The 24,135-nt window shown below is 39.8% G+C and overlaps 1 protein-coding gene across 2 annotated transcripts in view; it reads left to right on the top strand.

The window, feature by feature from the left end:
- LOC130298046 (zinc finger protein 154-like) overlaps nt 1-18,646 on the top strand; it is a 42,228-nt gene extending 23,582 nt beyond the window's left edge. The window contains exons 2-7 of one of the 2 annotated variants that reach the window (XM_056550930.1): nt 12,272-12,390; nt 12,848-13,027; nt 14,796-14,922; nt 15,020-15,111; nt 15,229-15,337; nt 16,478-18,646. In XM_056550930.1, coding sequence (XP_056406905.1) covers nt 12,313-12,390; nt 12,848-13,027; nt 14,796-14,922; nt 15,020-15,111; nt 15,229-15,337; nt 16,478-17,436 — 1,545 coding nt within the window. In that variant the 5' untranslated portion in view covers nt 12,272-12,312 and the 3' untranslated portion in view covers nt 17,437-18,646. Of the gene's footprint in view, nt 1-12,271; nt 12,391-12,847; nt 13,028-14,795; nt 14,923-15,019; nt 15,112-15,228; nt 15,338-16,477 lie in introns of those variants that run through there. The other variant, XM_056550931.1, reaches the window with a different exon arrangement.
- Nucleotides 18,647-24,135: the final 5,489 nt, after the last annotated feature.

The raw sequence follows: 24,135 nt of genomic DNA on the forward strand, positions 1-24,135 counted from the left end.
TGTATATAATATGTAGTGCTTGTATCTATATAGTCTGTATGTACCTGTATATAATATGTAGTGCTTGTATCCGTATAGTCTGTATGTACCTGTATATAATATGTAGTGCTTGTATCTATATAGTCTGTATGTACCTGTATATAATATGTAGTGCTTGTATCCATATAGTCTGTATGTACCTGTATATAATATGTAGTGCTTGTATCCGTATAGTCTGTATGTACCTGTATATAATATGTAGTGCTTGTATCCATATAGTCTGTATGTACCTGTATATATAATATGTAGTGCTTGTATCCATATAGTCTGTATGTACCTGTATATAATATGTAGTGCTTGTATCCATATAGTCTGTATGTACCTGTATATAATATGTAGTGCTTGTATCCGTATAGTCTGTATGTACCTATATATAATATGTAGTGCTTGTATCCATATAGTCTGTATGTACCTGTATATAATATGTAGTGCTTGTATCTATATAGTCTGTATGTACCTGTATATAATATGTAGTGCTTGTATCCATATAGTCTGTATGTACCTATATATAATATGTAGTGCTTGTATCCATATAGTCTGTATGTACCTGTATATAATATGTAGTGCTTGTATCCGTATAGTCTGTATGTACCTGTATATAATATGTAGTGCTTGTATCCATATAGTCTGTATGTACCTGTATATATAATATGTAGTGCTTGTATCCATATAGTCTGTATGTACCTGTGTATAATATGTAGTGCTTGTATCCATATAGTCTGTATGTACCTGTATATAATATGTAGTGCTTGTATCCATATAGTCTGTATATACCTGTATATAATATGTAGTGCTTGTATCCATATAGTCTGTATGTACCTGTGTATAATATGTAGTGCTTGTATCCGTATAGTCTGTATGTACCTGTATATAATATGTAGTGCTTGTATCCATATAGTCTGTATGTACCTGTATATAATATGTAGTGCTTGTATCCGTATAGTCTGTATGTACCTGTGTATAATATGTAGTGCTTGTATCCATATAGTCTGTATGTACCTGTATATAATATGTAGTGCTTGTATCCGTATAGTCTGTATGTACCTGTGTATAATATGTAGTGCTTGTATCCATATAGTCTGTATGTACCTGTATATAATATGTAGTGCTTGTATCCGTATAGTCTGTATGTACCTGTATATAATATGTAGTGCTTGTATCCGTATAGTCTGTATGTACCTGTATATAATATGTAGTGCTTGTATCCGTATAGTCTGTATGTACCTGTGTATAATATGTAGTGCTTGTATCCATATAGTCTGTATGTACCTGTATATAATATGTAGTGCTTGTATCCATATAGTCTGTATGTACCTGTATATAATATGTAGTGCTTGTATCCATATAGTCTGTATGTACCTGTATATAATATGTAGTGCTTGTATCCGTATAGTCTGTATGTACCTGTATATAATATGTAGTGCTTGTATCCATATAGTCTGTATGTACCTGTATATAATATGTAGTGCTTGTATCCGTATAGTCTGTATGTACCTGTATATAATATGTAGTGCTTGTATCCGTATAGTCTGTATGTACCTGTATATAATATGTAGTGCTTGTATCCATATAGTCTGTATGTACCTGTATATAATATGTAGTGCTTGTATCCGTATAGTCTGTATGTACCTGTATATAATATGTAGTGCTTGTATCCGTATAGTCTGTATGTACCTGTGTATATAGCTACTGCTCTCTGGTAGCAATCTGTCGGCATGAAGTCTGTTGTGCCTGACATAGTCTTCATAGTCTGTATTACTGTGGTGAATACAACCTGTGGCTCACTATACTCCCTGTGAATACGACCTATTGTTCACTTTAATCATATAGGCTGTATTAACCCTATAGTGCCTATGAATACAACCTTTTCCCTGTGGTCAGTCTTAGTCTGCATAGAAAGTGTAGATCTTGTAAATTCGAGCTGCTCCTGTTGTCAGCTATATATTTGGGTGAAGGTTGTAGTACTTAGATATACAGATTGTTCTCTGTTATCAGCCTTGTTTAGAGGGGTATTTTCCTTACTCTTTAGTTCGGCTTTGTTGCCTATCTATGTTGCAGATAACGTCTAACCGCACATTATATATATATATATATGCCCTGTATACTGTCTTATGGGTCATTTCTTGTGTATAGGGCCCTGGGTCAGGGTCTCTTATTTTTATAGCTGGACCTGGCACCAATATGTTTCTACCACCATCTGCTCTGGTGGTTCTGTGGTTGTCATCTCTATCATGTACTAATATATATATTTCTCTTACAGATGTCAGGCCCTTCAGATGGAGCCTCTGTGTAAGAATACATAGGTCTGATCCGTGTAATATGCCAGAAATCTTCTTCCTGCTCATCTTTGGCTCAGGAGTAGCAGATCTGTTAATAGATGTCATTACATTATAGGCATCTAACTAAAGTAGATTCCTTTCCATGGGTCCTGATTAACATCAAGCAGATGACTTGTACATTATCAGTTATATATATATATATATATATATCCCCTGTATACAATATATCCCCCTGTATATAATATATCCCTCTGTATACTATATATCCCCTGTATACATCTAACTTAAGTAGATTCCTTTCCATGGGTCTGATTAACATCAAGCAGATGACTTGTACATTATCAGTTAAAGCTTCAGCTTCTAGTTTGGCACATGACAGTCAACATGATAGTAGATATTCACATCTTTAAATATAGACTTTACTGTTCTAAACGATTTATTCGTCTTCTCTTTGTTCCAGGTCCATTCTTGAAGGAAGAAGTTGTAATGGTTTCCATAAGATCTGTCTCCTTAACTCAAGGATCAGGCTTGTTGTCCATGTGGTGCTCATCTCCACAGTCTTAAGCTCTTTGTTGTCTCTGGTCCAATGATATTATGAAGTGTCTATTGGGATAGTAGCAGATCTGTCTCCAGATGGCTCATGTGGTGCTGTACTCTAAGCATGGCGGTTTACAAGCAGTAATTCTTCTTCTTTTCCAGAAGGTTCATAAGTTTAATTCTTTACTTTTATCACCAGAATAATTCCAACCATCAACTCCGGGTCTCTTGTTGAGGATTGCGGATTGAGTGTCTTTTGTACTGAGGAGACGTTCACCATCTCACTTCTGCTACATGATTGTGTTTTGGACAAAGAGTCACTTCAGAGATAATCAACATGAGATCCTCCGGTCCGGTTGTCGGTTTTCCTTCTGGCATAATGGAAGGTGGTAATATTTAGTACGCCATCTTCATATCAAAGTGGATCTCTAAAGAGAATACATTCCGCACTGGACATGTGGTGGACTTTGTAGCAGTTTGACCGTATCAAAGAAATCTAGTCCTGATGATGATCCACAAGAAAACAACAACCAGTCCATACTACAAGTCTATTAGGATTCAGCAAAGTTTATCCTAGAATCTTAAAGCCACATAATAGTTTTAATGTGAGAGAAGAGACTTTACCATCAAAGTGTGACTCGAACCTCTTCTTGTTAAATCTAGAAGATCCGGAAATACTCTGGTACCTCCGAGTTCATCAGAGAGGTTGTACCTCCATAGGATGCTGATCTACCAGGACGAGATGTTCTCTGCTAGTGAAATAGTTTCTATCAATCTTCTTCATAAGGAAATCTTACAGAAGGTCTTCACTGTATCCATTGTGATGTCTTTCTGTTTGGCTTTCAGAGTCTGGTTATTCCAACCATTGAGTATTTAGGAGAGAATTCTGTAGGTTTCCTCTGCACCAAGATTTACTGTAGACAAAATTCCTATAATCTGTACAACCGGCTTCGATTGAACTGAGATAAAACTCTAATTCCTTCATTGTTGATCCTTTCCTTAGGAAATACAGCTACACTTGAGTCTGTAAGCATCTATTATGAATGATATTCTGCTCTTGAAGAACCATCATATAATGAATACAGTATGTGAAGTCGCCATGTCCATAGGATTCCATAAAGGGATGAGAAATTTGTATTTGATTTAGAGAATTTCTTTCGTTCTGTAAAGAATCTACCAGAAGGATAGAAGAAATAGTCGTTTTCCTTCATATATCCATGGCCGCTGGCCCTGAACTGTACCTGAAGGCTCGTATTGCAGAACAGTAGAGGAATAATCCGTATTGGATAGTAAGAGGCTCTCGCCTTGTCCTAAACAAAGTGTTGTCTAGCTGAGATCTGCAAATGTTTTGTCCTTCCAGGCCACAAGAGCTTGAAGTTCATAAATCTGAGGTGGAGTTGGGTTTTTCCATCTCGTGATTTGGAGCAAAAAGAGAATTTTTCCTTGTAGTTTCTTCAGTCTCTTCTACCAGTTCAACTTCCTCCTGATAAGCAAAGAGGGTCCAAATTTTGGGTCTGTAATGCAGCCTCCTGGTCCATACTGCTATCCTGTATAGGCTAGTAATGCAGCCTCCTGGTCCATACTGCTATCCTGTATAGGCTAGTAATGCAGCCTCCTGGTCCATACTGCTATCCTGTATAGGCTAGTAATGCAGCCTCCTGGTCCATACTGCTATCCTGTATAGGCTAGTAATGCAGCCTCCTGGTCCATACTGCTATCCTGTATAGGCCAGTAATTCAGCCTCCTGGTCCATACTGCTATCCTGTATAGGCTAGTAATGCAGCCTCCTGGTCCATACTGCTATCCTGTATAGGCTAGTAATGCAGCCTCCTGGTCCATACTGCTATCCTGTATAGGCTAGTAATGCAGCCTCCTGGTCCATACTGCTATCCTGTATAGGCCAGTAATTCAGCCTCCTGGTCCATACTGCTATCCTGTATAGGCTAGTAATGCAGCCTCCTGGTCCATACTGCTATCCTGTATAGGCCAGTAATTCAGCCTCCTGGTCCATACTGCTATCCTGTATAGGCTAGTAATGCAGCCTCCTGGTCCATACTGCTATCCTGTATAGGCTAGTAATGCAGCCTCCTGGTCCATACTGCTATCCTGTATAGGCTAGTAATGCAGCCTCCTGGTCCATACTGCTATCCTGTATAGGCTAGTAATGCAGCCTCCTGGTCCATACTGCTATCCTGTATAGGCCAGTAATTCAGCCTCCTGGTCCATACTGCTATCCTGTGTCAAAGTATAGGCTAGTAATTCAGCCTTTGAGATTGTAGTCCTTTTAGGAATTACCCTCCCTTTGGGTTTCTATGTAAGATCCCATCTGTGTGCTGCCTTGGGACGATAAGGAAAAACAAAATTGTTCTTACCTGTAATTTTGATTTCCTTGAGTCCCAAGGCAGCACACCAATACCCTCCCAATACTATTTTTTTCTGTAATTCGTCTCTATTTTATTAACACAGGTGTGATCTGTAGGAGGGGGTTCTTATCAGGTCAGCAATTAACTATGCTAATTTCTTAATTATCTTGCTAGGTGGACGGTCCTAGGTTGGAGACTGGGGGATGAAATATCCCATCTGTGTGCTGCCTTGGGACTCAAGGAAATCAAAATTACAGGTAAGAACAATTTTGTTTATACTCCTGTAATATACATTATATACTCCTGTAATATACATTATATACTCCTGTAATATACATTATATACTCCTGTAATATACATTATATACTCCTGTAATACACATTATATACTCCTGTAATACACATTATATACCCCTGTAATATACATTATATACCCCTGTAATATACATTATATACCCCTGTAATATACATTATATACTCCTGTAATATACATTATATACCCCTGTAATATACATTATATACTCCTGTAATATACATTATATACTCCTGTAATATACATTATATACTCCTGTAATATACATTATATACTCCTGTAATATACATTATATACTCCTGTAATACACATTATATACTCCTGTAATACACATTATATACCCCTGTAATATACATTATATACCCCTGTAATATACATTATATACCCCTGTAATATACATTATATACTCCTGTAATATACATTATATACCCCTGTAATATACATTATATACTCCTGTAATATACATTATATACTCCTGTAATATACATTATATACTCCTGTAATACACATTATATACCCCTGTAATACACATTATATACCCCTGTAATATACATTATATACCCCTGTAATATACATTATATACCCCTGTAATACACATTATATACCCCTGTAATATACATTATATACTCCTGTAATATACATTATATACTCCTGTAATATACATTATATACCCCTGTAATACACATTATATACTCCTGTAATATACATTATATACTCCTGTAATATACATTATATACTCCTGTAATATACATTATATACTCCTGTAATATACATTATATACTCCTGTAATATACATTATATACTCCTGTAATACACATTATATACTCCTGTAATATACATTATATACTCCTGTAATATACATTATATACCCCTGTAATATACATTATATACCCCTGTAATACACATTATATACCCCTGTAATACACATTATATACTCCTGTAATACACATTATATACTCCTGTAATACACATTATATACTCCTGTAATACACATTATATACCCCTGTAATATACATTATATACCCCTGTAATATACATTATATACCCCTGTAATACACATTATATACCCCTGTAATATACATTATATACTCCTGTAATATACATGATATACTCATACCCCTGTAATATACATTATATACCCCTGTAATACACATTATATACTCCTGTAATATACATTATATACTCCTGTAATATACATTATATACTCATACCCCTGTAATATACATTATATACTCCTGTAATACACATTATATACTCCTGTAATATCCATTATATACTCCTGTAATACACATTATATACTCCTGTAATACACATTATATACTCCTGTAATATACATTATATACTCCTGTAATATACATTATATACTCCTGTAATATACATTATATACTCCTGTAATATACATTATATACTCATACCCCTGTAATACACATTATATACTCCTGTAATATACATTATATACCCCTGTAATATACATTATATACTCCTGTAATATACATTATATACTCCTGTAATACACATTATATACCCCTGTAATATACATTATATACCCCTGTAATACACATTATATACCCCTGTAATACACATTATATACCCCTGTAATACACATTATATACCCCTGTAATATACATTATATACCCCTGTAATATACATTATATACCCCTGTAATATACATTATATACTCCTGTAATATACATTATATACTCCTGTAATATACATTATATACTCCTGTAATACACATTATATACTCCTGTAATATACATTATATACTCCTGTAATACACATTATATACTCCTGTAATATACATTATATACTCCTGTAATATACATTATATACTCCTGTAATATACATTATATACCCCTGTAATACACATTATATACCCCTGTAATACACATTATATACTCCTGTAATACACATTATATACCCCTGTAATACACATTATATACTCCTGTAATTAATATACATTATATACTCCTGTAATATACATTATATACTCCTGTAATATACATTATATACTCCTGTAATATCCATTATATACTCCTGTAATTAATATCCATTATATACTCCTGTAATATACATTATATACTCCTGTAATATACATTATATACTCCTGTAATACACATTATATACTCCTGTAATATACATTATATACTCCTGTAATATACATTATATACTCCTGTAATATACATTATATACTCCTGTAATACACATTATATACTCCTGTAATTAATATCCATTATATACTCCTGTAATATACATTATATACTCCTGTAATATACATTATATACTCCTGTAATACACATTATATACTCCTGTAATATACATTATATACTCCTGTAATATACATTATATACTCCTGTAATACACATTATATACTCCTGTAATACACATTATATACTCCTGTAATACACATTATATACTCCTGTAATACACATTATATACTCCTGTAATACACATTATATACTCCTGTAATACACATTATATACTCCTGTAATACACATTATATACCCCTGTAATACACATTATATACCCCTGTAATACACATTATATACCCCTGTAATACACATTATATACCCCTGTAATACACATTATATACCCCTGTAATACACATTATATACCCCTGTAATACACATTATATACCCCTGTAATACACATTATATACCCCTGTAATACACATTATATACTCCTGTAATACACATTATATACCCCTGTAATACACATTATATACTCCTGTAATACACATTATATACTCCTGTAATACACATTATATACTCCTGTAATATACATTATATACCCCTGTAATATACATTATATACCCCTGTAATATACATTATATACTCCTGTAATATACATTATATACTCCTGTAATACACATTATATACTCCTGTAATACACATTATATACCCCTGTAATACACATTATATACCCCTGTAATATACATTATATACCCCTGTAATACACATTATATACCCCTGTAATACACATTATATACCCCTGTAATACACATTATATACTCCTGTAATACACATTATATACTCCTGTAATACACATTATATACTCCTGTAATACACATTATATACTCCTGTAATACACATTATATACTCCTGTAATATACATTATATACTCCTGTAATACACATTATATACTCCTGTAATACACATTATATACCCCTGTAATATACATTATATACCCCTGTAATACACATTATATACCCCTGTAATATACATTATATACCCCTGTAATATACATTATATACTCCTGTAATACACATTATATACTCCTGTAATATACATTATATACCCCTGTAATATACATTATATACCCCTGTAATATACATTATATACTCCTGTAATACACATTATATACTCCTGTAATATACATTATATACTCCTGTAATACACATTATATACCCCTGTAATATACATTATATACTCCTGTAATACACATTATATACCCCTGTAATATACATTATATACCCCTGTAATATACATTATATACTCCTGTAATATACATTATATACCCCTGTAATACACATTATATACCCCTGTAATACACATTATATACTCCTGTAATATACATTATATACTCCTGTAATACACATTATATACTCCTGTAATACACATTATATACTCCTGTAATACACATTATATACTCCTGTAATATACATTATATACTCCTGTAATACACATTATATACTCCTGTAATACACATTATATACTCCTGTAATATACATTATATACTCCTGTAATACACATTATATACTCCTGTAATACACATTATATACTCCTGTAATACACATTATATACTCCTGTAATACACATTATATACTCCTGTAATACACATTATATACCCCTGTAATACACATTATATACCCCTGTAATATACATTATATACCCCTGTAATATACATTATATACTCCTGTAATACACATTATATACTCCTGTAATACACATTATATACTCCTGTAATACACATTATATACTCCTGTAATACACATTATATACTCCTGTAATATACATTATATACTCCTGTAATATACATTATATACTCCTGTAATATACATTATATACCCCTGTAATATACATTATATACCCCTGTAATACACATTATATACCCCTGTAATATACATTATATACTCCTGTAATATACATTATATACTCCTGTAATATACATTATATACTCCTGTAATATACATTATATACTCCTGTAATATACATTATATACTCCTGTAATATACATTATATACTCCTGTAATATACATTATATACCCCTGTAATATACATTATATACCCCTGTAATATACATTATATACCCCTGTAATACACATTATATACTCCTGTAATACACATTATATACTCCTGTAATACACATTATATACCCCTGTAATATACATTATATACCCCTGTAATATACATTATATACCCCTGTAATATACATTATATACTCCTGTAATACACATTATATACTCCTGTAATATACATTATATACTCCTGTAATATACATTATATACCCCTGTAATACACATTATATACTCCTGTAATATACATTATATACTCCTGTAATATACATTATATACCCCTGTAATACACATTATATACTCCTGTAATACACATTATATACCCCTGTAATACACATTATATACTCCTGTAATATACATTATATACTCCTGTAATATACATTATATACTCCTGTAATACACATTATATACTCCTGTAATATACATTATATACTCCTGTAATATACATTATATACTCCTGTAATACACATTATATACTCCTGTAATACACATTATATACTCCTGTAATATACATTATATACTCCTGTAATACACATTATATACTCCTGTAATACACATTATATACCCCTGTAATATACATTATATACCCCTGTAATATACATTATATACTCCTGTAATATACATTATATACCCCTGTAATACACATTATATACTCCTGTAATATACATTATATACTCCTGTAATATACATTATATACTCCTGTAATATACATTATATACTCCTGTAATATACATTATATACTCCTGTAATATACATTATATACCCCTGTAATATACATTATATACCCCTGTAATACACATTATATACCCCTGTAATATACATTATATACTCCTGTAATATACATTATATACTCCTGTAATATACATTATATACTCCTGTAATATACATTATATACTCCTGTAATATACATTATATACTCCTGTAATATACATTATATACCCCTGTAATATACATTATATACCCCTGTAATATACATTATATACCCCTGTAATACACATTATATACTCCTGTAATACACATTATATACTCCTGTAATACACATTATATACCCCTGTAATATACATTATATACCCCTGTAATATACATTATATACCCCTGTAATATACATTATATACTCCTGTAATACACATTATATACTCCTGTAATATACATTATATACTCCTGTAATATACATTATATACCCCTGTAATACACATTATATACTCCTGTAATATACATTATATACTCCTGTAATATACATTATATACCCCTGTAATACACATTATATACTCCTGTAATACACATTATATACCCCTGTAATACACATTATATACTCCTGTAATATACATTATATACTCCTGTAATATACATTATATACTCCTGTAATACACATTATATACTCCTGTAATATACATTATATACTCCTGTAATATACATTATATACTCCTGTAATACACATTATATACTCCTGTAATACACATTATATACTCCTGTAATATACATTATATACTCCTGTAATACACATTATATACTCCTGTAATACACATTATATACCCCTGTAATATACATTATATACCCCTGTAATATACATTATATACTCCTGTAATATACATTATATACCCCTGTAATACACATTATATACTCCTGTAATATACATTATATACTCCTGTAATATACATTATATACTCCTGTAATATACATTATATACTCCTGTAATATACATTATATACTCCTGTAATATACATTATATACTCCTGTAATATACATTATATACTCCTGTAATATACATTATATACTCCTGTAATATACATTATATACTCCTGTAATACACATTATATACTCCTGTAATACACATTATATACTCCTGTAATACACATTATATACTCCTGTAATATACATTATATACTCCTGTAATACACATTATATACCCCTGTAATACACATTATATACCCCTGTAATACACATTATATACCCCTGTAATACACATTATATACTCCTGTAATATACAATATATACTTACATGATGAGGAGGTTTGTTACAGTGTGTCACCCCAGTAGTAAGGAGATTACATGAGGAGGGGGTTTGTTACAGTGTGTCACCCCAGTAGTAAGGAGATTACATGAGGAGGAGGTTTGTTACAGTGTGTCACCCAAGGAGTAAGGAGATTACATGAGGAGGAGGTTTGTTACAGTGTGTCACCCAAGGAGTAAGGAGATTACATGAGGAGGAGGAGGTTTGTTACAGTGTGTCACCCCAGTAGTAAGGAGATTACATGAGGAGGAGGTTTGTTACAGTGTGTCACCCCAGTAGTAAGGAGATTACATGAGGAGGAGGTTTGTTACAGTGTGTCACCCAAGGAGTAAGGAGATTACATGAGGAGGGGGTTTGTTACAGTGTGTCACCCCAGTAGAAAGGAGATTACATGAGGAGGAGGTTTGTTACAGTGTGTCACCCTCTTCTCCTCCAGCTGATTCAGTTGTCTCCTCTTCTCCTGAATGACCCCCAAGGATGGGCAAGGACAGGAATGAGATGACTAAGAGAATTTTACACTTCACCTTGGAGATCCTCCACCTGCTGACCGGAGAGGTGAATTGACCCATCTACATTTCCACCATTGTTGTCCCCATCTACATTTCCACCATTGTTGTCCCCATCTACATTTCCACCATTGTTGTCCCCATCTACATTTCCACCATTGTTGTCCACATCTACATTTCCACCATTGTTGTCCACATCTACATTTCCACCATTGTTGTCCCCATCTACATTTCCACCATTGATGTCCCCATCTACATTTCCACCATTGATGTCCCCATCTACATTTCCACCATTGTTGTCCCCCCATCTACATTTCCACCATTGTTGTCCCCCATCTTTGGCCCTGTTCTATGTTCTGGATGTCTCTTTGTAGGTGAGGTCTCCAGAACTGACCCCAGTATTCCAGATGTGCTCACTAGAGCTCTATACAGGGGGCACAATCTCCTCTTTGTAGTGGGGGAGGAATACTGAAGTCAGTCCCCTCATTGTCTCTCTCCATACACAGGATTACACCATAGTGAAGAAGACATGGGGGGAGTGTGTGACCCCCAGCAGCCATCTCCATGAGTCAGGAGGACGGAGCAGGGCCCGGGGCCCCATCACGGAGCCTCGACCTCAACCACTGATACATGAGAAGAAGATCCTAGAACTCATCCACAGGATCACTGAGCTGCTGACTAGAGAGGTGACCCTGCTGGGACATTATACAGTAATGGAGGGGTCTGGTGATGACTGGAGAGGTGACACTGTTGGGACATTATATAGTAATGGAGGGGTCTGGTGATGACTGGAGAGGTGACACTGCTGGGACATTATACAGTAATAGAGGGGTCTGGTGATGCCTGGAGAGGTGACACTGTTGGGACATTATACAGTAATGGAGGGGTCTGGTGATGCCTGGAGAGGTGACACTGTTGGGACATTATACAGTAATGGAGGGGTCTGGAGATGACTGGAGAGGTGACACTGCTGGGACATTATACAGTAATGGAGGGGTCTGGTGATAAGAGGTGACACTGCTGGGACATTATACAGTAATGGAGGGGTCTGGTGATGATTAGAGAGGTGACACTGCTGGGACATTATACAGTAATGGGGGGGGGGTCTGGTTATGATTAGAGAGGTGACCCTGCTGGCACATTATACAGTAATGGAGGGGTTTGGTGATGACTGGAGAGGTGACACTGCTGGACATTGTACAGTAATGGAGGGGTCTGGTGATGACTGGAGAGGTGACACTGCTGGGATATTATACAGTAATGGGGGGGGGTCTGGTTATGATTAGAGAGGTGACCCTGCTGGCACATTATACAGTAATGGAGGGGTCTGGTGATGACTAGAGAGGTGACACTGCTGGGACATTATACAGTAATGGAGGGGTCTGGTGATGACTGGAGAGGTCACCCTGCTGGCACATTATACAGTAATGGAGGGGTCTGGTGATTACTGGAGAGGTGACACTGCTGGGACATTATACAGTAATGGAGGGGTCTGGCGATGATTAGAGATGTGACACTGCTGGGACATTATACAGTAATGGAGGGGTCTGTTGAGGACTGGAGAGGTGACACTGCTGTGACATTATACAGTAATGGAGGGGTCTGGTGATGACTAGAGAGGTGACCCTGCTGGGACATTATACAGTAATGGGTGGGTCTGGTGGTGACGAGAGGTGACACTGCTGGGACATTATACAGTAATGGAGGGGTCTGGTGATGATTGGAGAGGTGACACTGCTTGGACATTATACAGTAATGGAGGGGTCTGGTGATGACTGGAGAGGTGACACTGCTGGGACATTATATAGTAATGGAGGGGTCTTGTGATGACTAGAGAGGTGACACTGCTGGGACATTATACAGTAATGGAGGGGTCTGGTGATCATTAGAGAGGTGACACTGCTGGGACATTATACAGTAATGGAGGGGTCTGGTGATGACTGGAGAGGTGACACTGCTGGGACATTATACAGTAATGGAGGGGTCTGGTGATGATTAGAGAGGTGACACTGCTGTGACATTATACAGTAATGGAGGGGTCTAGTGATGACTGGAGAGGTGACACTGCTGGGACATTATACAGTAATGGAGGGGTCTGGTGATGATTAGAGAGGTGACACTGCTGTGACATTATACAGTAATGGAGGGGTCTAGTGATGACTGGAGAGGTGACACTGCTGGGACATTATACAGTAATGGAGGGGTCTGGTGATGATTAGAGAGGTGACACTGCTGGGACATTATACAGTAATGGAGGGGTCTGGTGATGACTGGAGAGATGACACTGCTGGGACATTATACAGTAATGGAGGGGTCTGGTGATGATTAGAGAGGTGACACTGCTGGGACATTATACAGTAATGGAGGGGTCTGGTGATGATTAGAGAGGTGACACTGCTGGGACATTATACAGTAATGGAGGGGTCTGGTGATGACGGTATCATTGTGTGTCAGGTTCCTATAAGGTGTCAGGATGTGGCGGTCTATTTCTCCATGGAGGAGTGGGAGTATGTAGAAGGACACAAGGATCTGTACCAGGACATAGTCATGATGGAGGATCACCGGCCCCTCACATCACAAGGTAAGAGGAGACATATATATAGATATCACTCTCACTACCTAGTAACATAGAAATCTATCCAGCACTGATGTATTCATTCCCTGTGTGTTCCCTAAAGATGGAGTCATTGATAGAAATCCACCCGAGAGGTGTCCCTGCCCTCTATATTCCCAGGACTGTCCAGAGGGAAATGTCCCAGAGAAGCATCAGGTAGATGAGTCTGATCCTATATCTCTATAGGGGGGGTCCTGCAGTCATAGATTTGGGGGTCTCTGTTGCTCCTCCTGTCTACTGTATTGTAGTGAATTGTTCTATATGTCACATCAGGGGGAAGATCTGACCATTATTAAAGTGGAGGATGAAGAAGAGAGGATGAGCGGCCATCACCCGTGTATGAGGGAAGTGAAGGAGGAAATTCCAGGAGGTGGTACCCAAGGTATGTAATAATGCCAGGAGGTGTTACCCCAAGTATGTAAAAATGCCAGAAGGTGTTACCCCAGGTATGTAATAATACCAGGAGGTGTTACCCCGGGTATGTAATAATTCCAGGAGTTGTTACCCCAGGTATGTAATAATTCCAAGAGGTGTTAGCCCAGGTATGTAATAATGCCAGGAGTTGTTACCCCAGGTATGTAATAATTCCAGGAGGTGTTATCCCAGGTATGTAATAATTCCAGGAGGTGTTATCCCAGGTATGTAATAATTCCAGTAGGTGTTATCCCAGGTATTTAATAATGCCAGGAGTTGTTACCCCAGGTATGTAATAATTCCAGGAGGTGTTATCCCAGGTATTTAATAATTCCCGGAGGTGTTATCCCAGGTATGTAATAATTCCAGGAGGTGTTACCCCTGGTATGTAATAATTCCAGGAGGTGTTATCCCAGGTATGTGAGCTCTGTTTATTCCAGGGATTATATTTTCCCCTGTTCTCTCTCTATCCTTTTTCCCAGATATAAGGCATTTATAAGGTTAATGAAGGTAACTGGTATTTGATTAGCCGTATGTTACTCTACTGAGGTTCAGGTACCACTATGAGCCCAGTACATGCGCCATTGTGCATCTGATCTATTATTTCCCTCTGGTTATGTCTGTTTATACCCACCCTGCCCACTCTTCCTTCCCCTCACAGCACTACTGCCAGTTCCCCACCCAAAACATTATTTTTCAAAGCAATTAGTTTGCAGCACCTACTGTACTCATTCCCTGTATGCTCCTCTGCCTGTGGCATTGCTCAGAACAAAGCAGCATGCTGTAACCACACCTCATTCTTTCTAGACCAATTATGATATATATGTGCTTGTATATATGACACAGAGATGCTGATGTAGGCTATAGGGGCTGGTCAGAGGTGATGACATTCAGGGGGCGGGGCTTTAGCTCGGTGATAAGTTCCATACATGCCTCCTGAGACAGCAGATGGAGATGTTTCTTCTCGGGATGGAGAAGCCGGGAAGCTGCTGAGACAACACCACACTGATAATGAGAGGAGTACACAACTTACTGTCAGGACAGAGGGAGGAGTCATAAATCTTTGTTGTGTTATGAAAGTAAATTCTTAAAATCTATGTTTCAACAGAAAATCCCAGAAAGAACTTTGAAGAAAGCGTCATGTTATGTCTGAATTATAAAGTAAAGGATGAAGATGAAGACCTTCTTACCCCTAATGTCCATCCAAATCTATCATATAATAATCCACCTGATCATGGGGAACCGTCTGCTCACCAACCGCACATAGTCACCACAAGGACAGAGAAGAGAGCGGGGAAAAAGTTTCACATTGAAGAGAAGCCTTATTCATGCTCAGAATGTGGGAAATGTTTTACACGAAAATCCAGTCTTGCTCAACATGAACGAATTCACACAGGAGAAAAGCCATATTCATGTCCAGAATGTGGGAAATGCTTTACAAATAAATCAGATCTGGTTACGCATGACAGAATTCACACTGGAGAGAAACCGTATTCATGTTCAGAATGTGGGAAGTGTTTTTCACAAAAATCCAGTCTTGCTGCACATGAGAGAAGTCACACAGGAGAGAAGCCATATTCGTGTTCAGAATGTGGGAAATGTTTTACAAACCAATCGAGCCTTGTTTTTCATAAAAGAATTCACACAGGAGAGAAGCCGTATTCATGTTCAGAATGTGGGAAATGTTTTACAAACCAATCACATCTTGTTACACATGAGAGAATTCACACAGGAGAGAAGCCATATTCATGTCCAGAATGTGGGAAATGTTTTATTACCAAAGGCAAGCTAAGGAATCATCAAAGAACTCACACTGGAGAGAAGCCATATTCATGTTCTGAATGTTGGAAATATTTTACAAATCAATCGAATCTTGATACACATAGAAAAATTCACACAGGAGAGAATCTATTTGCATGTTTAAAATGTGCAAAAAGTTTTACAACTCATTCAAATCTTGTTAGACATGAGAGAATTCACACAGGAGAGAAGCCGTTTTCATGTTCAGAATGTGAAAAATGTTTTATCACTAAATGCAGACTAAAGAGTCATGAGAAAAATCATTGAGGAGAAACCATTTTAATGTTGTGGCAAATACTTTGTAGCGTCATTTATTAACCTTTTAAGGACATCACGTGTTTTTTTTTTTTTTTTTTTTTTTGCACTTTGTTTTTTTTCCTTCTTGTCGTCTAATAGCCATAGCACTTTTAATTTACCACCTACAGACCCATTTGATGTCCACTCTATATTGGCTCTCACTATCGAGAGTCTTTTTTTTTTTTTGTCATAGAAAATGGAAGCCTCTGAAGTAGAGCAGCAAATGTTCTAGAAAACGACATGAGAAGGGTCAAATGGTCATCTACAGGGATTTAATGCCAAAGAGGACATCTGCTCGGTAACATCTGTCCTGCTGCTGGTGCCAATAATCTGCCCGGTAACATCTGTCCTGCTGCTGGTGCCAATAATCTGCCCGGCAACATCTTTGCTGCTGAGGGTGACCTAAATCTGCCCGGCAACATCTTTGCTGCTGAGGGTGACCTAAATCTGCCCGGCAACATCTGTCCTGCTGCTGGTGACCCAAATCTGCCCGGCAACATCTGTCCTGCTGCTGGTAACCCAAATCTGCCCGGTAACATCTGTCCTTCTGCTGGTGACCTAAATCTGCCCGGCAACATCTGTCCTTCTGCTGGTGACCTAAATCTGCCCAGCAACATCTGTCCTTCTGCTGGTGACCAAATCTACCCGGCAACATCTGTCCTTCTGCTGGTGACCCAAATCTGCCCGGTAACATCTGTCCTTCTGCTGGTGACCCAAATCTGCCCGGCAACATCTGTCCTTCTGCTGGTGACCCAAATCTGCCCGGCAACATCTGTCCTTCTGCTGGTGACCCAAATCTGCCCGGCAACATCTGTCCTGCTGTAGAGACTCAGCACACAAGTCAGTAAAGATAACGGGAGGGGGTGGTCATCCCTTGTGGCTCTACATTATATTCCGGGCCCTTGCCATTGTAGAGGTTCCTTTTCTACCAAGTTGGGCTTCGATCACCAACAGGTCAAGGGGGGGGGGGCAATAATAAGGAAAGGTTTTCATATAGAAACCCTTAAAGGGGTACTCCTTTCCTAGACATCTTATCTCCTATCTAAAGGATAGGGGATAAGATGTCTGATTGTGGGGGTCCCGCCACTGGGGACCACCGCGATCTAAGCTGTGGCACCCCAGACATCCAGTGTACGGAGCAAATGACTGGTGATGCAGCACAGAGGCTTGTGACGTCACGGCCGTGCCCGCTCGTGATGTCATGACCACGCCCTCTCAATGCAAGTCTATGGGAGGGGGCGCGATGGCTGCCACACCCCCTCCCATAGACTTGTATTGAGGGGGCGTGGCCGTGACATCACAAGTAGACACGGCCGTGATGTCACGAGCCTCCAGAGCTGAACCCAATGCTCTAAACAAACGCCAGGTGCAGCACGGAGATCTGTGGGTTCCCAGCGGCGGGACCCCTGCGATAAGATGTCTAGGGGTAGAGTACCCCTTTAATTCGACCTTTTTACTCCTAGAAGGAGACTATGTACATCTTTGTGTGCAGAAACTATTGTAGTCTGTATAGAGGGCGACCGCCATCACCTCCAGTCCACTCCTTGTAATACATGGATAAAATGCTTCGTATACATAAAAAGTATTTCCTAAATAAAAATATATATATAAAGCTGGAGCCTCAATAATGTGTAAAAAAAACAAACTCAGGTTTCCCCCCAGTCATTGTGTTGGTAAATACCTTTTTTGGACGATCCACGGGAGGACACCGAACTCTCGCCGGTCTCTTTGCTTCCAGTTTGTGAGGATAAATACCTCACCAGCCAGTTACCGAAAGTGTAAGCACCAGTTTAGAATAACCGGAGACGTAACATTGCGCTATTAGCCTCACGCATGCGCCATAAGAAGGTAGAAAGAGCGGAGATAGCTGACTCGTGTGTATCTTCTGTTCCAGAATTGTTGCCGGGGTTGACGTTGCTCCGTTCATTCTACCACATAACGACTTTTATCTTGCGTGTATTTAGTCCATTGGGAAAAGGCTTTTTTTTTTTAATTAAAATTAAAGGGGTTATCCAAGAATAGAAAAACAGAGCTAATTTCTTTTTTCTTTTTTAACGCTCCAGGTTGGGTGCGGTTCTGCAGCTCAGTTCCATTTAAATGAATGGAGCTGAGTTGTAATACCACACACAACCTGGAGACAGACGTGGAGCTGTTTTTGAATGAAATTAGCTCTGGATAACCCCTTATCCTTATTTTTTTTTAAGGGGAGATGGCTGAGGTCCTTAAAGGGGTACTCCACCCCCCTAGACATCTTATCCGATATCCTCTGGTATCCCCTATGATTTGTCTGATCGCGGGCGTCCTTCCGCTGGGGACCTCCTCGATCTCGGCTGCAGCACCCCAGACATCTGGTGCACAGAGCGAACTTCTCTCTGTGCCGGATGACTGGCGATGCGGGGCGGAGGCTCGTGACGTCACGGCCACACCCCCCCCCCTCAATGCAAGTCTATAAATTTGCATTATGGGGGCGTGGCTGTGATGTCACGAGTGGGATGTGGCCATGACTTCACGAGCCTCCGGCGCTGCACCAGACTCTCTAAACAAACTCCGGGTGCAGCAGGGAAACCGTGGGGGTCCCGCCGCTGGATAGGAGATAAGATGTCTAGGGGTGGAGTACCCCTTTAAAGGTAACTCCCTGCTCCATCCACCACTACCACCGCCCACGTCTCTCATCTCAGCAGACGACTTTGCTACAAGTTTGCTACAAGTTCTTCACACTACTTTCCTCTTCACACCTCACCACCTGTGCATGTGACCCGATCCCCTCCCACCTCATCCACAACCTGACCCCAGCCCTAACCCACCTCTTCAACCTATCACTACACACCGGCACTTCTCCCTCATCATTGAAACCGTCACACCCATCCTCAAAAAATTATCTCTTGACCCCTCCTCCTTGTCCAGCTCCGCCCCATCTCTTGACCCCTCCTCCTTGTCCAGCTCCTGCCCCATCTTGCTTCTTCCCTTCGCTTCAAAACTCCTTGAACAACATGTCTACCCAGACCTTTCCTCCCATCTCTCATCCAACTCAAACTTTGACCACCTGCAATCTGACTATTGTCCCCACCATTCTACTAAAACCATCCTAACCAAGGCAGCCAATAATCTGTTGACCGCAAAAGCCGAACGCTAATACTCTGTTCTCCTCCATGATCTCTCCTTGGCCTCTGACACAGTCAACCACTCCCTCCAGCAACCAAAGTCCGCTGTCTTGGTGTCAACTTTGACTCGGCACTGTCTTTTAATCCACACATCCAGACCCTCACCACCGCCTGTCGATTTCAACTCAAAAATATCTCTCGAATCCGCCCATTCCTCAACTTTGACTCATCTAAACAATTGGTACAGGCCCTTATCATCTCCCGCTTGGACTACTGTAATATCCTCCTCTGCAGCCTCCATTAATAACACTCGCACTCCTCCAATCCATCCTCAACTCTGCTGCTCGAATTATCCACCTCTCACCTCGCTTCTCCTCTGCCTCTCACCTGTGCCAACCCCTTCACTGGCACCGCCGGTTACCCAACAAATTTAATTTAAACTGTTCACAATGACATGTAAGGCCGTCCACAACTTGTCTCCTCCATACATCTACAACCTGTCCCCTCCATACATCCACAACCGGTCCCCTCCACACATTTACAACCTGTCCCCTCCATACATCTACAACCTGTCCCCTCCGTACAGTATACAACCTGTCCCCTCCATACATCTACGACCTCTCCCCTCCGTACAGTATACAACCTGTCCCCTCCATACATCTACAACCTGTCCCCATCATACATCTACAACCTGTTTCCTCCACACATCCACAACCGGTCCCCCCCCCACATTTACAACCTGTCCCCTCCGTACATCTACAACCTGTCCCCTCCATACATCTACAACCTGTCCCCTCCGTACATCCACAACCTGTCTCCTCCACACATCCACAACCGGTCCCCCCCACACATTTACAACCTGTCCCCTCCGTACATCTACAACCTGTCCCCTCCATACATCTACAACCTGTCCCCTCCGTACATCCACAACCTGTCCCCTCCACACATCCACAACCGGTCCCCTCCAAACATTTACAACTTGTCCCCTCCTTACATCCACAACCTGTCCCCTCCACACATCCACAACCGGTCCTTTCCGTACATCTACAACCTGTCCCCACCATACAGTATACAACCTGTCCCCTTCATACATCTACAACCTGTCCCTGCCGTACAGTATAAAACCTGTCCTCTCCATACATCTACAACCTGTCCCCTCCGTACAGTATATAACCTGTCCCCTCCATACATCTACAACCTGTCCCCTCCATACAGTCAACAACCTGTCTTCTCCATACAGTCTACAACCTGTCCCCTCCGTACAGTCTACAACCTGTCCCCTCCGTACAGTCTACAACCTGTCCCCTCCATACAGTATACAACCTGTCCCCTCCGTACAGTATACAACCTGTTCCCTCCATACATCTACAACCTGTCCCCACTGTACAGTATACAACCTGTCCCCTCCATACATCTACAACCTGTCCCCTCCATACAGTCTACAACCTGTCCCCTCCGTACAGTATACAACCTGTCCCCTCCGTACAGTATACAACCTGTCCCCTCCGTACAGTCTACAACCTGTCCCCTCCGTACAGTCTACAACCTGTCCCCTCCATACATCTACAACCTGTCCCCACCGTACAGTATACAACCTGTCCCCTCCATACATCTACAACCTGTCCCCTCTGTACAGTCTACAACCTGTCCCCTCCGTACAGTCTACAACCTGTCCCCTCCATACATCTACAACCTGTCCCCTCCATACAGTATACAACCTGTCCCCTCCGTACAGTATGCAACCTGTCCCCTCCGTACAGTATACAACCTGTCCCCTCCATACATCTATAACCTGTCCCCTCCATACATCTATAACCTGTCCCCTCCATACATCTACAACCTGTCCCCTCCATACATCTACAACCTGTCCCCACCGTACATCTACAACATGTCCCCTCCGTACAGCTACAACCTGTCCCCTCCGTACATCCACAACCTGTCCCCTCCATACATCTACAACCTGTCCCCTCTGTACAGTCTACAACCTGTCCCATCTGTACATCTACAACCTGTCCCCTCCGTACATCCACCACCTGTCCCCTCCGTACATCCACCACCTGTCCCCTCCGAACATCCACGACCTGTCCCCTCCGAACATCCACGACCTGTCCCCTCTGTACATCCACGACCTGTCCCCTCTGTATATCTACGACCTGTCCCCTCCGTACATCCACGACCTGTCCCCTCCGTACATCCACGACCTTTCCTCTCCATACCTCCATACATCTACGACCTGTCCCCGCCATACATTTCTGACCTGATCTCCCTATACCACCCCGCACGTAATCTCTGATCATCTCAAGACATCCACCTATGCTTCCCCCTGATCTGCACTTCACACAACCGACTCCAAGATTTCTCCCAAGCTTCCCCCATACACGGGAACTCTCTACCCCGACACATCCGGCTCTCGCCCACCATCATGACCTTTACAAGCTGAAGACCCATCTATTCTATCAAGACTACGTCCTTCAGTAATCCTGCTGCCACTAATGGCTACTTCACCCCCTGCTCACAGATGACTTTCTGTCTCCCTCGCCTACTGTTTCCTTCCCCTCTCCTTATACATTGTGACCCCTCGTGGGCCGGGCCTTTCACCTCTATGTCAGTTGGTAAGTTACTGTGTGTAATGCTGATCAGTCCCATGTTAGTTTTATGTACTGTTACCTTTATCTTATGTACAGTGCCCTGGAACCAAGGACACTATGTAAGTAATAATATCCCCTATCCACAGGATAGGGGATAAGTGTCTGATTGCAGGGGGTCAGACCGCTGGGACCTCCTGCAATCTCCTGCACGGGCCCCCGGCTCTCTGAGAAGAGTGCGTGCTGGGGGACGGCACACACTCCATTCCTATAGGAGTGCCAGAGATGCCAGAGTACGGCACTTGGGTCTCTGCGGCACTCCCTTACAGAATGAATGGAGCGCATGCTGACTCCAGCACGTGCTCTTTTCAGAGAGGGCCTGTGCAGGAGATCACGGGAGGTCCCAGCAGTCGGACCCCCCATGATAATCCTGTTACAGTCCATGGTCTGGAAAGATGTTTTTGTGACTACTTCCTCGTTCTCAGATGACAGCTCCAAATCTAAATACTCCATCTTATCTTTTGATATTTTTAATGAAAAAAGATTCTGTGGGTTAGAATTCAATAGTATGTTAACTATGTATCTCTTACATAGTACTGCGTACTTGTGCCAGTGATGATTACTATAGGCGAAGGTCTTTTCCGATGCCCCAACATACAGGTTGGCAAAATGAAAGCCCATCGCTGTTCTGGTGGTTTGTATGTACAGTTTACTATGAAATGGGAAAAAAAAAATTGTGCGTTAAAGGAAATGTTACAGAGAAAAAGCTTTTTCCGTGCCGGGGACATTTTGGCTTCGTCCTTAAGAACCGATGTTATTACAATTAAACCCAAATCATGGGGAATGTTGCAATAAAGTGTAATGTCAAGTGAAGACCATTTATGGATGTTTTTCTGTGTTTGATCTTTGAAGATTTTGAATAATTTTTGGCGGCGGCTTTCAGGTAAGAATCTAATTCTAAAACCAATGACTTGGTGATCTAG

This window comes from Hyla sarda (assembly GCF_029499605.1).
Source record: "Hyla sarda isolate aHylSar1 chromosome 1 unlocalized genomic scaffold, aHylSar1.hap1 SUPER_1_unloc_19, whole genome shotgun sequence".
In the NCBI taxonomy this organism is placed as follows: Eukaryota; Metazoa; Chordata; class Amphibia; order Anura; family Hylidae; genus Hyla; species Hyla sarda.